At 42.2% G+C, this 17,818-nt stretch overlaps 1 protein-coding gene across 1 annotated transcript in view; it reads left to right on the top strand.

Annotated features, from left to right (window-relative positions):
* Window positions 1-17,818, top strand: part of EIF4EBP1 (eukaryotic translation initiation factor 4E binding protein 1) — a 30,392-nt gene that overhangs the window by 8,747 nt on the left and 3,827 nt on the right. Inside the window, exon 2 of the mRNA XM_072635187.1 lies at window positions 17,385-17,564. Coding sequence (XP_072491288.1) covers window positions 17,385-17,564 — 180 coding nt within the window. The remainder of the gene's footprint in view (window positions 1-17,384; window positions 17,565-17,818) is intronic.

Raw genomic sequence — 17,818 nt, 5'->3', positions numbered from 1 at the left:
AGTTAGTTCTATGAGGCGTCCTTTGGTTTATGAGAAGTAGCCAAATGACCATCCTTTTGTTAATTACTTGCTAGCATAATTAATAAAATGATTAATTACCCAGAAACTATGTTCTTGAACTTTTTATACATCACACAAGAAAACTCTCCTTGTGTAACTTCTCCCAGAGGCTGGATCATGTTCTTTCAAAATCACAGTGGTGACCAATCTTTGTCCTTTTTGGTAAGTGAAATTTAATTTTCAAAAGACATTCCAAACCCAGTGAATAAATGAGGTGATTAAGAGGTGGCCTAGCAAAGCAACTTGGAGGCCACAAGACTTGGCTTCTGAAATGCTGTCTGACTCTGGCAACTTGCTTCATTCACCTCTTTGAGGGTCTGGGCAGAGCAATCATTGTGTGTTTAAGTTGTGAGGTTCAAATGAGATTCTGTGTGAGAAGGGCTTATTATCATCATTGATCTAGGTAATGGTACAAGTTTTGTTTGGTTTTTGTGTATGGCATGGCTTTCAGTTCAGCAAACATTTCTTAATCCTGAACTCTCTTTGAAAGTTAATTCCCAAAGAAGAGTTCCAAGAACATTTTGAACAAGAGTGGTTTCAGGCAACCACAAGAAGACGCATTTATGAAGCTGCTACTGTGTGCCAGGCACTGTACTAAGGACAAAAGCAGACCAGTCCCTGCCCTAAAGGAATTTACATTCTGCTGGGAATACAAGCTTACATTTCTCCAGTTGTAGGGCCTCCCATTTTGCTGACTCTGAAGAATACTTACTTAGATGGGAGAGTTCTGGTGCTTTTGTTGAAAAGTCTGGGGAAGGCAGTGTGTGGCACACAGACAAGTGTGTGGCACTTGGAATCTCGGGACCTCAATTTAAATCCTAGTTCCCTCCAGGTTCTCCCTGTGTGACCTTGAACAGGAGGCTACTTCAATTCTCTGGGTCTCTTTCCTAGTGTATAAAATGAATGGGCTACGCAACTATAGATGACTTCTAAGCTCTTGATCTATGGTCTTATGCTGAAGAAAGCAATACATAATGAGAGGAAGGGGAGTCAGGGAGGGAAGGAAGGTACTGGCATGAGCAAGCAGATGGTATGGGAATAGACTAGATGGAGAAAGCATTGTGGATGGTGCTTCTAAGGCAGTTCCAGGGAGGATCTCCCCAGTTAGGGAGCAAGCCTCTGGATGGGAAGGCACAGAAAGTATGGAGGAGAGTCTGGCTAATGCAGAGGAGCCAGATGAATCGTACTTTTGATTTATTCCTTGTCATATTGATGAGGTTTAGGGGTGCTGGGGACCCTAAAATACTGACACGCCGGGTCCTGCTCAAATGAATTCGACTCAAGCCTTCTTAAAGCCAAAGAAAACAAGGTTTGTTAAAGATTCGCCAAATTGGGTTGACTCTTAAGGAGCCTAAGCATTTGTAACAAATACAAGAGGGCCAGATAGAATCTCAGCTAGACAGAATCTGAGCTGGATTGAATCTGAGCCCCTTCATGGAGGCAAGATGGAATTTAAATACAGAAAAGACTATAGGAGGGATCTAGGGGTGGCCTAGTAGTCTAGGGTGATGGGAGGAGGGGTTTAGGGAGGGTCTTGAGGAGAAGTCCAAGGAGGGAATGACTGATCAAGGGTTGGAAACTACTGGAGGCAATCAGGAGCTATTAGGCAATGGAGGGCTTGGGTGGGAAGCAGGTGGGGCAATCCAGAGATCTTGATAGGGGCGGTATGGGATTGAATACAGATCTTGATGGGAGAGGTCAGCAGTCTGGGGAATGGGGTTTTGGTAGGATCAAGGGTGGGGGGTGCCACAGAGACCTGAGCACAGTGATAATGAAAAGCCTATGGGCTTCCTGAGACAGAACAAATGGGAAGATTAGATTTGAGTAAGAAAGGCCAGATTAAGTGGGAAGATTCAAGGAGGCTCCCAGGATCTGAACCCCATCATTATGGAATGAATACATAAATGAAATAACATTTAAGTCCTTACTGTGTGCCAAGCTCTAAGCCATGTGCTGCGTATGCATATATGAAAGAAAGTTCAGGCCTTCCAGGAGCTTATATTCTAATAAGAGGGAACAAAACACAGTGAAGAGATGTGGTCCCAGGCAAATCACTTCACCTTTCATTTTCCCAAGAAACTCTTCAGGTTATATATCTCAAAACTTGCAAATCTACATTGCTGGAGGGAGTTTCCTCCCTGGGAGTTATGGGGCAGGCAAGTGGGAGGAAGTTGAGGCACCCTTCTAAGGATAGTGGACTGCTTGATTCTTTTGGTCCTGTCTACAGAGGATGGCAGGTTTGATGCTGACAAAATAGCTGGTTGAGTAGGAGGTACATGTAATAAAACTTTTTGGTCTCAGAGCATCATTTTTCTTCTCTGAATGCCATTACTAGCACAAGGAAAGAACAGAAAAATGTTCTCCCTTTTCTTCCTCCCTTTTGTCCTATCTCTCTTTCCCACCACATTTTTACACATAAAGGGAAATTCATTTCATTAGTAACTCAGCATGTCAGTGGCAGTGCCCAGGATAGGACTTGGTCTTCTTTATGTCCTTCCAGGACAGTGTCTGAGGATGAAACACTCCTAATTTATGGGGTAGAGTTCAGAAACCACCCCCACCCCAGCCCCTACCCCCGGCATTCCTGTTGCTGGACTATCTGGGTACAGAATTCCTTCTGTTAGAGCCTTTACCTGTGATATTTGCATGCCAATAATAGTAAAAAAAAAAAAAATGGCATAGCACTTTCCCTAGTACATAATATTTTAAGCAATTCAAACTGCATTAATGCTTTGGGGGCACCCTATATACTCTCTTGATCTTTTTAACAGATACTTCAGATCCTTTCTCCATTTTTACTGATGGGGGAGCTGAGGCTTAACAAGACTTGACTGTGGTTCCGTGGGATTTGAATCCAAGTCTTCCAGGCTTCTGGTCCAGCACTCTTATCCACTTCCCTTTGGGGACAAAGACCTTTTGTACTCCAGATAGAACTGTCTATTGAAAGCCCAAGTGGCTCATTGTTCAATCTGGAGGACTCAACCCAAGGTATCCCAGTTAAGCAGCCTTTTCATCCCTACTATTCTTTTAGCCTGGACCAGCAGTTCTTAGCCTTTTTTTGTTACGGATCCTATCTCAGAATAATTTTTTTAACTAATTAGAGGAAATGATAAATGTCAATTAGAGGTTAGGGGAAAATAAAGATGTCATTTTTTTCCCATCTAAATTCATAGAACAGTTGAAAACCAAGGAGTCTGTAACTCCTTGGTAAATAATCTCTCATCTAGATGAAAAGGTAGAACAAAGAGCCTTATTTGGGGATAATATATTGTCGATTGCATCCCATTCTGATGGTCTGATAATGTGGCTCAATAATAACTAACAGTTATACAATGTTCACTGTGTGCCAGGCACTATGCTAAGTGCTTTACAATTACTATCTCGTTTGATCCTCCCAAAAAACCCCAGGAGATAGGTGCTATTATTAACCTCATTTTCAGTGGAGAAAACTGAGGCAAACAGAAATTAAGTGACTTGCCCACGATCACACAGCTGGAAAGTGTCTGAAGTAGGAGTTGAACTGGAGAGCTTCGTTTTGTTATGTGCCCTCCATTTGAATTCGTTCCCTTGGGAATTTATTTATGGAGTGGGAACCTGTACTGTTGTCTTTGAGGTTGTAAAAGTAACTCTGGGACCATTCATATTTTACTTTCAACAAGCCTATGTGTTATCGTGTGTGTGTGTAAATTATCATTTCAACAAGCACTGTGCCAGTGGAATGCAAACTCTGGCAGATCATACCAAGCCCCATAGGCCTTGAGTACCTTCTTGATGATGTGTGTCATTCAGCATCCAGCCTCTATAAGCCAAATTTTGGGAGGCTTAGTGCCAGAAGGTTGGCCACAAAGGAGTTAGTATTGTTTGTACACAGCAGCTGTATATGGAGGGAGTGGGCCCTGTCTCCACGGAAAGGGCAGCTACACTAATAAAATCTTAGAAGTTCTAGAAGGAGTAAAGGACAACAGGAAGGTCAAGGCCATGACCCAGGTGGGCAGCTTCCAAGCTTTCTCTTAGTTTCCATTGCACTTAGTTTGGAATATCAAAGTTGGGTCATATAGTTCTGTTGTGTGTGTTGAATGTAATTAGCCAATGCTTAAAAGTCAAGTGCTCTTTTCCACTTTTCTGAAGAAAATAGAAAAACAAACTTGAGTCCTTTCTTTCCTTCCAGTTGCAGCAGTTTACTAGAGCCCTTTTTCATGGGGCCTCTTTATTTCCTTATTAGTGAACCAAGATGCAAATGGCAGACTAGAGGGAAGAAGACCCACTTCTGGGTCTCAAGTTGTGGGATAGGTGGAGGAGGTTCATTCTGAGGTTCTCTTTAGAAAAATCCTTGTTTTTATCGGGACCCTAAAACTGTCTCTGGGACGTGCTGAATGTGTGAGCTCTCTGCTCACAATCTCTAGGTGACACTCCTAGGTGAAGTTCAGACTGGTGCCAACCTTAACTCATGCTCCCCCTGAATAGCTTATTGCCTTTATTTCTGCTGTTCCAACCTGCGCCTGAAATGCTTCCCACTACCCCCAGCTGTTCAGTTCCATCCTTTAAGGCACAAATCAAATCCCACCTTTCCATGAAATCTTCTCCAGGCGTCCTCCATTCCACTTAGTAATGAGCTTTGTTTACAGACCTTGAAAAGGTTTGGTCATTGTGCAGTGATCACATATCATTCTATGTGACTCAATAGCTATTACCTATCTGTACTGTTTTAGCCCTCACAGTGCTGGACTATCATAAATCAAGCAATAAGTATGAAGTGCGTACTGTGAATAGGTACTGTACTTCATGCTCTAGTAAAGGGGGTTAAAAACCAAATTGTGCATGAAAGACATAAGCTAAGTAAGGTCATGAGTAAAAAGGTTGTTATTCATTGAAGAAATGAGTTAAATCAACAAGCTTAAATTAGCCTTTTTTGTAACATCTACTCATCATTCCTAGTTCTTCCATTTGGGAGCTAAGTAGCAAATCTACTGTTCTACATGATAGCACTTAGCCCCTTTCTCCCAGTCTTCCCCTTCTCCAGGCTGAACATCACTACTTCCTTGAATTGATCCTAATGTTGCTTATCATATGGTGAAGGATTCCTCATTATCCCAGCTGTCCTCCTGATTGCTTCCCAACTTCTTGATATCCTTCCTAAAATGTAACACCCAAAACTGAACACAGCCTTCGGAGGTGGTCCAATCAAGGCAGAGTTTGTTGTTCACTCATTCAGTCACGTCTGATTCTTTCTGACCCCATGGACCACTAGGCTCTGCTGCCCTTCACTGTCTCCCCAAGTCTGTCCATGGCACTATCTATCCATCTCATCCCCTGCCATCTATAAAGAACATGAAAGAATAAAAAGTCAAAGAAATCTCAGCATATTCAACATCTATACCTCCTTGAGGCCTGCCCCCACTCGACAAAAGGAAAATAGATTTCATCGTGATCCTGGAAGCAACACTAGTCGTCACTGGAATCGGAATCTTAACGTATTTTAATGTGTTTCATTCACGTTAGAGTAATGGTGTATCTTCTTTTGGTTTGGCTTTTATTCCTATGTTTCTCTGAATTCTTCATCTGTCATTTCTTTCTGTGCAGCAGGAGCCAATTACATTCATTACCACAGTTTGTAGATCATTCTTCAGTTTCCTCGGTTCCATTTTGCTGGGGTTTTCCACAGTATTTCAGAGATTATCACCATCGCATCTTCCAGTTCTTTCATGATCCTAACATGTTATCTCTCTGGACCTGATTGGAATTCCTCAGAAACAGATCGTGCCTACGTGTACCGTGGATAACAGCTCCCTATTACTCATTTGTGTTCTATCTTTTCCAGTCTAAGGATCATTCTCTTTGTCATTAAAGCATGAGAACAAGAGCGGGGCCCTTCTGTTTTCAGTCTGTTGTTTGTTATCATTGTGTCTTCCTAGCAGCAGACATATCCCTTCTTTGGCCTTCCCCTTTTCCCTAATATGGCTTTAAAAAAAACACCTTTTGTTATTCTTAGCTTTTCTTACTTTTAAATTTAACTTTGAGATAAACATCTATTAAGTGCCTGCTACGTGCCAGGTACTGTATTGAACTTCTTATAGGAGTCTTATGTTGTGATGTCATAATCATCATCCATTACCTTCCTTTTTTTCTGTCTTTTGTGTCTGTGTTTAAAAATAAATCAAGATTGGCCAGTGAATTTGTGTTATATTCACATTAGTCTTTTTAGATGGTTCCCGTTTTTCCCCCTTATGTCAATAGAATTTCATTCTTGACTTTTTCCATTCCTCCTGTGCTGACAACCCTGTGGGATTTTAGTCCATGGGGACTAAGCTGTCCCTTCCTCTGAACCCTTTGAAATGTAGACTCCCTAAATCTAAGGTATGGATTATACTTTGCCTGGCTTTTCTTTGCTCCACCATAGATTCTGAGATGACTAATCAGTTCACAGTACACAAGGTTCCCATCATTTATACCCCAGGAAACATTTGCTCTTTGGTAAGAATCAGATCTAAAAGAGAAATTTCCTTGATTGTTTCTCTGTCATTTGAAGAGTGACACTATGACTTAGGTTAAAAAAGAAAATGATTAGATGCTTTCTTTTGGCAGACAGAGCCCTAGCAGTTGTTTAAATAATTGAAGTTTCCCATCATAACTGTGTCACGCCTTTCCAAGGTAATCAGTAGCATAATCCTTTGCAGTGTTGACTGTTTCTGCCTCCATTGTTTTCATCCGTGTGTTCTCTGCCATGCTTTCCTCCTGTGCTTCCTGGATCTTCTCACAAAAGTTTATCTAAAATAGTGTATGTTGATATTCTTCACAGCCCCTCCCCTTTTTTTATTTGTCCTTCCCCCTTGGAGTAAAGTAAGAACTTTCCAAAGCTGTTACTTCAGTCATGCATCTTATCCCACTAAGGCACTTTTGCCTCCTTCCATTGGGATCTCAGACACATCTTGCTTGTTATTTGTTCATTTGTTTATAGACATTTGAGCCCATGGTTCTGCTAATATTCCTTTCTTGTAGTTATTATCAGTAGTTTTTAGCTTAATGGATGTACTTAGGTTTCTCTCTTCTCCCATTTCAGTTTAAAGCTTTTTTTATACAAGACTCTAAGCAAATATATTTTTCTCAACTTATTCTACTTCTGACCTGGAACAAGTCATTCCCATATTTTAAGCCACAAACCAGAAACTCAAACCCCATTCTCAGACACCATCTTCTTAAGCTGCTCATCTGCCTTTCTCCTCTTAAGTCCTTCCTTTTATTCAACAGCAACAAGGAAAACTACCCCTCATTTCCTAAAGTCTTCATTTTTTTGCCCAAAACTTCAATGTTTAGCAATGCTTCTGAGGTTCCTTGTGACAAAATCATTCCTGTTCACATAAAGTACCACAATGGGTAGGAGCTCCCTGATTTGTCAGGCTTTAGAAGGTTTTCCATGATATCCTGAAAATACACCCTGGACAGATAGTGGGCCATTCTCAGTTGAGAATTTCCCCTTCTTGTCTTCAGATGCTTTTTCAAATTCTTTGCTTTCACCCCAAATTCCATCTTCAGCTTAATTAAGGAATATTTCACGTCCCCGGATAACCTGGATGAGAGGGTTTTCTTCAAGGCCTTTTACTCCTCCCTTTTAGGGGGAGGCCCCTTTTAGGAAGGAGGCCAAGCTACACTTTATTAATGCTTTTTGTTTTTACATCATACTCATTTCCAAATACATCCCCTCCCATCTTGACCAGTATGCCTTGTTTCCACAAAGTTGTTTTTTGTTTGTTTTCTTAAGAAAAGAAAAAGTTCCAACCAGTGCATCAATTGCATAGTGCATTTTAAATATAGGTAATAATTATGTAGCCTTTGAAGGAAGAAACCCATTAAGCATTTCTACACTGGCAATTTCAGAGTTTGTCACTCTCTCCATGCTTGTCAAAGCAAGCTTGATTCAGTGGTTCTGTGACTGTCTTTATGCATAAGGAAAATGTATTTGGCAAATCCAGTCCTTCAGGAAGTATTCGTTACATGCCTGCCATGTGCTAGGCTGTGGGAACTCATTGTAAGGACCTCCGTAGGAGGAATTTTCTTTACCTGTGTTGATCAGCTATGTTGCAGCCTACTTACAGTAGGAACAGACACTAAGAGCTGTGGTGACTTGGCCAATAACACACCCAAGCCACCATGTGTAAGAAACAGGACTTGAACACTAACTCAGAGACCACCTCCTTATTCACTTCTCCATACTTCTTCTTATTCAAAGATAAAAATGAAGCATGACCTGGCCTCAGAGAGCTTACAGTCTATCTGGGGAGTAAAATACAAGGCAGTTTGGAGCTAGGAGGGAGGCATCAGGAGAGGCCTCACTTGAGAAGGGATGCTTGAACTAACCAGAAGGATTAAAGATTTGTTGGGAGAACATGGACATGGGATGACCTGGTAAGAGACTTCCGCTAGTCTTTGGTGTTCAGTTGTTTCAGTCATGTCCAACTCTTTGTGACCCCATTTGGGGTTATCTTGATAAAGATACTGGGGTGGTTTGCCATTTCCTCAAGCTTGTTTTATAGATGAGGAAACTGAGACATTTAGGGTTAAGTGACTTGCCTAGGGTCACACAGCTAGTAATGGTCTGAGACTGGATTTGAACTCAAGTCTTCCAGAATCCACGCCTAGCAGTCTATTTACTGTGCCACCTAGCTGCCCCAGTAATGACAGTTATGTGAGAGGTGGGAATAGAATGGAAGGGGTGGATGCAAGATATTGCAGGTGTACAATTAACAGCACTTGACCTTTGCCTGGGTTTGAGATAAGAGACAAAGCAGCAAAGTTTACCAAGGTTTTGAACATGCTTAGCACAGTGCCTGGCACATGGTAGATACTTAGAGATTGATAGACGTGGCAGACCAGCAAATGTTAGTGCTGCTGACAAGTGATGAAGTAGGAGAGGAAAACAGGTTTTAGTGGAAAGAGGGAAAGATTGGTTTTTAATGTGATGTGTTTGAAGTGTTGGTGGGACATCTGAGTGAAGGCAGTTGATGATGTGAGTATGGGGCTCTGAAGAGAAGTGAGTTAGGGCTAAAGATAGAAATTTAGGTTAGAGCTGATTGTTAAAAAAGAAAAGTAGGAATGAGAAATAGATCTAGTAGTGGTATTGCTAGGTCAAAGTTATAGGTAGTTTAATAACTGGGCCTAATTCCAGATTGCTCTTCAAAATGGTCAGATTATTTCACAATTCCACCAACACTTAATCAGGGTCATATATTTATGTCTAATTGGTAGCTATGGGAGGGGGAGGATTTACATGATTTTGTTGTATGTTTGAAAGGAAGAGCAAATTGTACATAGTAGATTTGCAGTGTCATTTACAACCATTTTTTTCGTTGTACTATGTTATAGAAATGTTTGTTTTGTTCCATAAATTAAAAACAACTTTTTTAAAAAGAGAAAGAGAGGGAGTAGAAATGAAATATGATTGCCAAATGAAAGAGGACAGAGATAGGAAAAGAGGGCCTACACCTGAACATTTTATATAGTGTTGTCAAGGTTTGCAAAACCACACATATATATTAAGTATGTCTGCATATATTCGTTTGATCCTTGGATAACAGCCTGTGAAGGAAATGCTGTCTGTCCCCATTTTACAGAGGATGAAACTGAGGCCTAAGTAATTTTCCCAAAGTCGAATGCCTCATAACTGGCAGAACTGGTATTCTAACCCACTATTTCTGACTCTAAATCTAGTGTTTGTTTTTTCCTACTACATCAAAATAGTCAACTCATCTTTAGGTGCTCCATCTCCACCCCTCAGTGCACAGTAGTAAACACGCAGTGAATGCTCAATAAATACAGACTTGATCACATTGGAAAGATGACAGCCAGCTCTGTGTATCCTCTACCCAGAACTGAGCCCTGCTGCATAGTTGTAGATGTCCAGCCCCTCCCAAGTTTGAGATGTGCAGGCATAACAAAAGCTGAAACACCCAGATTTCAGCTGTCCCCAAAGGGAAAAAGAATCATAGATGTAGAGCTGTGTAAAGGATGTTAGGAGATCCCTAATCTGACCCTGCCTCATTTTACAGAGGAAAGAATTGGAACATTTGACTTCTATCACCAAACTGCTTTCTCTTCTCTAGGTTCCCATCTCAACTCTATCACCACCCACTTTTTTTTTTTTATTTCTTTCCTTGAAAGCTAAAAAATTTGGTCTGAGTCCTAGTCCCAGTCTCTTAGCATAGAAAATTCAGCTATTTTTTAAAAAGGCTTCCTAGCTCCACAAGTGGTGTTGTGACATTGCCAGTGAAATCAACAAACTGATCCCTTGTCTGTCAGCACATGTTGTATGTGCATGGAGGACACCTTTGCTACACCTCTTGCTCAGGTTTATACATGTGTCTCTTGGCTGATAACTATTGACCAGGACATGTGCTTGAACTTTGTTGAGAGCATCTGGTTCGAGTGAGGGCTGACTGCTGGTGACTTTGAGCCCACAAATGTGAACCTCTACTGACCTCGTTCTGAAATGTTCTCTCTCTCCCTGGAATGGGAGCTGCAGTTCTAGGAATTCCTCCCTTGTACTTCTTCCAAGGCTTCACTTGGCCTTGCTCCAGTGGAATTGTATTTTGGGAGGGGAGGATATCAGAGTGGAACCCTGGAAAAGCAGAGAAGTTCTGCCCATATAGAGGCGAGCATTCATGGGCGATATTAACGCTCCCACTACACCAGAGGCAGGAGCACCATACTAGGCACTGGGGTGGGGTGGGGGGGCCTGTAACAGAATTAGAAGGCAAAGCCCCTGCCATGTTTGCTGGGATCAAAGTCATGCATGCCTCATTTTTGGAGCTAGAAACCAAGGCCAAAAGAGGGGAAGTAGAATTGCTAAGAGTCCCCTAGTGCGGGAATTGGGAGGGAGTATAGTTAGACCCTCTGCTCCCATAGAATAAAGCAGGTCCGTTTGAGGTGGACCAAGAGGAGGCTGTGCCTGGCCTGAAGCTACAGAAGCAAACCAGTTTTTGTTCTGAGCTGACTGCTTTTGTAAATTCTGCCCCAAAACAAACCACTGAATCAGAGGCTAAGAGACCAAGCTGGGGGCACCCAGTCACCATGGAAGCCAAGCAGTTTTACTGTAACAGGATTTTCTTGGCTTCCTTCTTCCTGTCCATGGACATTCACTGTCCCAAAAGGAGTCTGTTGTACCACATTGACTCCAAGTTTAGTGTGCAGACTCCCTGAGTTTCCTCAGACCTCTCAGCTTATACTGATAAGTCCAGTGCATAGTTAGTGTATCAGACAAGGGCAAATAAAAGTGCAAAGTGAGGTCTGAGATGGGCAGCAGCAGGGAAGCATCAGGAAATGCTCCATGGAGCATGTGACATTTTAGTTGGCTTTTAAAGGATGGATAGGGATTTCAGGATGTGAAGAAGTGGGGAGAGAGGATTTTCAGACACTGGAAACACCATGAGCTAAGGCAAGGGCAGGGGGTGTGGGTGCATCTGTTTCACTTCTGTCTTTTCCAGAGACAGGAGGGTTGGGACATGAGTCACCGGTGTTGCCAGTGCCCTGTATCAGAGGTGTCAAACTCCTGGTCTGAAGGTGGCATAGAAATAAATAAAGATATTATGCAACATAGATAATGTTAACTTGTGGTTTTCTAAGTCAATACACAACCTGCAGGGTACTTTTCTTTTTTGAGTTTTTCACAATTACACTATGTGACCTAACAAGTTCTCTGAGATATAATCAGCTCTTTTCCACTTTTTGATAAAATTGTTCTAGTCCCTCATTGATCCCCTTCTTTGCTCAATCTGAAGTTAAAAAAATGTCTTAAAATCTCAAATTGGATAAATATCAGAGGATATCTAGTCCCACTTGTAGCCAAGCAGGAGTCCACTCCAAAGAACCCCCTAAGAAGCAGTCATAGTGCTTCTCCTTGCAGACCTCCCATGACAGGGAACTCACTATTACTTCAGTTTAGCCTGTTTCATTTTTAGATAATGTTAATTGTTTGAAAGTAGAATATCAGGAAAAAGATCAGTAGTTTAGTTTGACTGAAGCATAAAGAACATGAAAGAAAGTGATAAGCAATTTAAGGACAAGGATTGTTTGGTTTTTGTCCTTATATCCCCTGGCCATATCTGGTGCCTGGCCTTATGGTAGGTACTTGATAAATGCTTGTTGAACCAAATTTAAAAGTAGATTGGAGCCAGATTGTGGAGGGGGTGACTTAGCAGATTAAGGATTTTGTAATTTTATGCTAGAAACAGTAGGGAAGACACACAAGCGGGGTGGGGGGCATGGAAGAACATGTGGCCTATGAAGATTCCTTTAGCAGCTCTGTGGAGGATGGATTAGAAACAGGAAACCAGATGCAGAGAGACCCATTAAAAGGCCAGTGTCCACAGCAAGCGTACTTTGGATTTTAAATTTATTACTGCCATTTCCTCCAGCAAATGGAGAATTTGGGATTCCGGAAAGTATGGATCTTTTCCTCATAGTGAGACTACTGGGTCTCACCAGTCAGAACTGGACTGAAGCCAGGAAAGTTCTAAGTCAAAGAAGACAATTCATGAGACACACACACACACACACACACAGAGACACAGAGACAGACACAGAGACACACAGACACAGACACACACAGACACACAGACACACACACACACACAGACACACACACACAGACACACACACACACACACAGACACACACAGACACACACACACACAGACACACACACACACACACACACACACACACACACACACACACACACACACACACACACACACACACACACACACACACACACACACACACACACACACACACACACACACACACACACACACCCAGAGTCTGAGGCCAGATTTGGACTTGGGTCCTCCCTGCTGGTGTTCTATCCACTGTGCCACCTATTTATGAAAATAAAACATTTGTGCGAAGTACTGCTACACACCAGGGAAACACAGGCTACCTTCCTGGCTTCACCTGTCCATACCTACACCTGTCACCTACTTTGTATGTTTGTTTTCCTTTTTTTGGAAGCAAAAAAATTTGTTTGCCCTAAATTAGGTGCTGACGGCAAGATCTGTACCAAGTTTGTCAAACCTTGACTTAGACATTTAATTCCCTCATTTTTACTGGTGAGGAAAATGAATTAGAAAGAAACCTCTAAAATGCTTTGCTCTTTCAAAATACTTAGCAAATTCTGTTACAGATCACAAAGCCCATTTCTACAAAGTTTCTCAGGCCCCTGCTCAAAAATCTTAAGTGGCAAGGCCCTCCACAATCTGGTGCCATCCTGCCTCTCCAGCATTGTTGCATATCATTCCCCACTTGTTCTCTGTTACAACCACATCTATTCCCTGGACACATGCCCAGCCTTTTATATTTTTTCTTTTTGGCAAAACGATCAGCGTTAAATGACTTGCTTAGCATCACACAAGTAGTGTCTGAGGCCAGATTTGTGTTCAGGATCACGAATCCTCCCGACTTCAGGCTCGACTCCATCCACTGTACTCCCTAGCTGTCCTTAGAAAAATACAGAATCATCCATTAACAGGAGGGAGCCAGGTGACCTTGGACATGTCCTTTATCATTCAGGTTCATCATGTGGAAAATGAACTCTAGATGGTTTCCAAAGCCTCTTCAGCTTTGTTCATAGTCCCATAGATTGAAGCCTGGGAGGGACCCTAGATGACACCTAGTCAGCCCCCTCATTTTAAGGATGAGGCTCAGAAGTGAATTTCTGCTCCTGATCACACAGGGACTGGACTTTAAACTCCCAGCCTCTGACTCCAGATTCCGTACCGGTATTGCTACATCACATCTCTCTGTCCTAAGGCCCCTTTTAGATTCGGTGAGATATACTCCTGATGCCAGCTAGCAGTGGAGAATAAAAAGCAAGTCCTGTTTTAAACTCACCCCGTGCTGCCCTGCCTCCCTTTTCACCACCACCCCCTTCCCTCCTCCATCCTGCCTTCACTTTGCCCCATGAAGGGAATGCTTACTCAAAGGTAGCTTTGTGCCCATCTCCCTCTCTTTGTATCCTTTGCCATCCTTTGACTTTCAGAATCCTTAATAAATCTCACCCTCTCCCTTGCTAGCATATCCTGAAATTGGATTTCTGTGGCATCACCTCTCCTGGCATTTTGTGGTATGTATTTTGTCTTGGCAAATGAGATTCTTTCACATTTTCAAAGTACAGGCTTTGCTTTAGGGCAAAGGGGGAAGACCTGGGCTCCTCCCCCTTCTACTTGGTGCCTCATTGACTTTGGGCTGAAATTACTCAGCTCTTGGCTTCACTTTCATCTGTAAAATGAGTTGAACTAGGGCAAGGGTGGGGAACTTGTGGCCTTCTAGGTCCTTGAGTGCAGCCTTTCGACAAGTCTAAGTTTTACAGAACAAATCCTTTTATTAAAGGAATTTGTTCTATGAAGTTTGGATTTAGTCAAAGGGCTGCACTTGAGGACCTAGAGTGCCAGTTGTGGCCTCAAGGTCATAGGTTCCCCACCCCTTAATTAGGGTGTTGAAACCTCAATTCTTCTAGGAATTTTAAATCTATGGTCCTATGAAAAAAGTATATTCTTTTTATATCAGCTAAATATTTATGATCCTATGAAAATCTGTGGTGCTATGAAGAAAGTATTTTTCTTTTCACATCAAGTAAATAAAGAGTTATGATCCTTTAAAATCAAGAATGTAAACTACAAGTTTTCTTGCTTTCTGTTGGAGGACCAGGCAGCTCTCCACTTTATAAAGAACAGGTAAAGAAAATTTTTGCCTCTCATTTAAAGGATAATTGGCTGAAGAATTCACTCTGGCAAATCTTGGAAAAGGGAGTGCATGACTGCAGAAAGTAGAGTCCAGCTGAGAGGAAGTGTTGGAGCTACCCAAGAAAAGCTCCTTAGAATTAGATTATCAGAGCTCAGAGGTTCATGAGGGTGTGAAATGTCAGAGCAGGAGGAGACTAGAATACAGAATATTAGTTCATCTAATTGAACCCGCAGTTCCCCAGGCAAAGTGACTTTCCTAAGGTCACATAGCTAGTTAGTGGCTGAGCTGAGGAGATATCACAGGTCTCCAGCTTTCCAGTACCATGTTCTTCTGTTAGACCATATCACCTCTCCTAGAAACACTAGAATTCTAATAGAAACATTTTGAATTCTAATCTGGATTCTCCCACTGACTCCTGTGTGATGGTGAGATAGTCTCCTAACTTGCCTTTACTTAAGCATCTCTACCTTAGATGAAGAGAGCAGATCAGACTTCGAGTCAGACTTGAGCATAATGTTAAAATAAGTAGCATTTGTCTTTGTTGAATGACCCTACCTCTCTACCTTGTTCCTTTCCCTCCTTTCAGTACCCCTTCCCTGCCCTATCTCCCAGGCCTAGGGCCGTCATGCTGTCCTCAGTGAGCCTTTGAAAAAGAAGGTTGCTAAACTTACTCAAAGGTGTTGGTAATTTTGTATGTCTCTTCTGGATGGTATTTGTGGTAGAAAGGAGGACTTCATGAAGAAGGCAGTGCTTAACTCAGGTGGATGATTCTCTAGTGGTAGAATTCCAAGCTGGAGGCAGGGGGGAACCTTTATTTATAGTTTTCAGTTAATAAGCATTTATTTTCTGTTCCCCTCACCTATCTACCCCTCAATTTCAAAGAAAAAAAAACTCTTATAATAAATAACAAATCAGATTTCCAGAGAGGGGCCTCCCCAGTGCCCTTGCACATTCCTACTAAGACCTGTCATTCAGGGTAGATGATAAGTGTTTTTCTGGTCAGTCTATCAGCAGGGGTTTGTTAAAGATGTCTCTTGGGCTCCACCTTTTGTGGAACACAAAGAATCATCAGATACTTCTTTGCCTTCAGTGAGCTGGTATTCTAGGTGAGGATATGAGACCCATACATGAAATTGGCTCAAACAACACAAAATATATTATAGGTGCTAAACTGCTCTATCTCTAGGCTGCTAAAGCTCAGCCACAGTAGACATATTCATGAGTGGAATGATCAGAGGAGGTTTTATTGAAAAGTAGGCACTGATTTGAGGCTTAGAGAGCAAGTCCCTTAATTTTACAAAGGAGAAAACCAAGCCCCATATATGAGATGACTTAGTTAAGGTCACACATCCAGTGAGTGGAACACGGGTCTTCTGCCCTTTATTGTGTCATATTTTGTCAGTCTGAAGTTGGAGGACAAAAGCAAGAGTGGACGTGGATGTTCAAGGGACAGAGTCTTGTCTGAGAAGTATTCAGCTTCAAAAGCCTCTAGTCAGAATCTTTAAATACCTAAAAGGCTGGTCATGTGTAACAGGAATTAGGCCTAGATTCTGCTTGATCCTAGGGAGCAGAAGGAATTCTGACCAAGGCAAGGTAGAGGGTAGCCGATTTCAGGTAAGCATAAGGAAGAGTGCCTTAACAAATCTAGCCCGAAATGGGATAATCTGCCCCCAAGATGCTGTGGGTTGTCCATCTCTTGGAGCATATTAAGGTGGACTATGAGCTTCTTTCTACCTGTGAGATTTCAAGGTCTAAATGCAGGTGGTTGTTAATTAACAAGCACAAACCACAAGTTGGGAGAGTATGAGGATAAGATCTTGAGGAGTACTCAGGAAGAAGGGGCCATAGACCCAAGCCAACTTGTTAGACCAAGTCCCAGCAGCACAGATTTGGGACTGGTAGTGACCTTGAGGTGTCACCTCCCACAAAGCCTGGGCCTAAGCCCCTCAAGTTACTAGGACTCTCTCCATCTTTAAATCAATTGGTATAATTTTTCAATTACTTGTATCCACATAATTTAGGGAGACTGTTACAATGAACGATGGGGAAAATGCTGGATGTGGGTCAGGATGTGGTCTCAAACAAGCTCTGTCAGTAAATACGTGTGACTTTGGGAAAGTTCTTTAGCCTCTCAGCCAGGGTTTTCTGCAAAATGAGGGGGTCCCTACTGGGTGTTTTCAACTCTAAATGTATGCTGCTGTGTCCTGCAGGAGAACGTAAGCTCTGAGGGCAGGCTTTTGTTTTTAATCTTGGTACATCTAGTATTTAGCATAGTACTGTATACTTAATAAGCACTTAATAACAGGTGTTTGTTGAATTAGATTGAACCTTGTCTAACAAACTCATTTTACAGATGAAGCAATGAAGTGCCTAAGAGTCATTTGTCCAAGCTCGGAACTTAGCAGTCAGGATTTGAACACAGACCCCACCCTACCTAAATCTATTGTTCCTTCCTCAGCACCCACTGGAAACTGGGTTTCAGCACTGGATTCTCCCTGACCCTGTGATTTCTCACTCTCAGCCCTGCACCTTTCATTGGAATCAGAGCATCCATATAGATGTTTGACCTAGCCATACTTGTGCTCTTACAGGTACCAGGATCATCTATGACCGAAAGTTTTTGATGGAATGTCGTAACTCTCCTGTGGCCAAAACACCTCCCCGGGATCTGCCCACCATTCCTGGGGTCACCAGCCCTCCTGGTGATGAACTTCCTACTGAAATGAACCCAAACCACCTACCCAACAGCCATGAGGACAAGCCAGGAAGCCGTAAGTAGAGAAGAGACTGCTTGGGAAACACAGGATATGAGAGAGCTATAAGGGACCCTAGAGATCATCTACTCCACCTTCTTCATTTGTACATCACAAAGCTGAAGCCCAGATGAAAAAGGGACTTGCATAGAGTCATGAACTAGAATATAAATGTCCAAGTACAGGTCTGACCAGCTCCAGGGTTTAACCTTCAACTAAGGTGCTTTCCAAGGTTAGGAATGGAAGAAATTAGAAAATTGGTCTTTTCCCCA

Source organism: Notamacropus eugenii, chromosome 1 (genome assembly GCF_028372415.1).
Source record: "Notamacropus eugenii isolate mMacEug1 chromosome 1, mMacEug1.pri_v2, whole genome shotgun sequence".
In the NCBI taxonomy this organism is placed as follows: domain Eukaryota; kingdom Metazoa; phylum Chordata; class Mammalia; order Diprotodontia; family Macropodidae; genus Notamacropus; species Notamacropus eugenii.
Note: the sequence above shows the minus strand (reverse complement) of the source record. Positions and strands in the feature narration are given on the sequence as shown.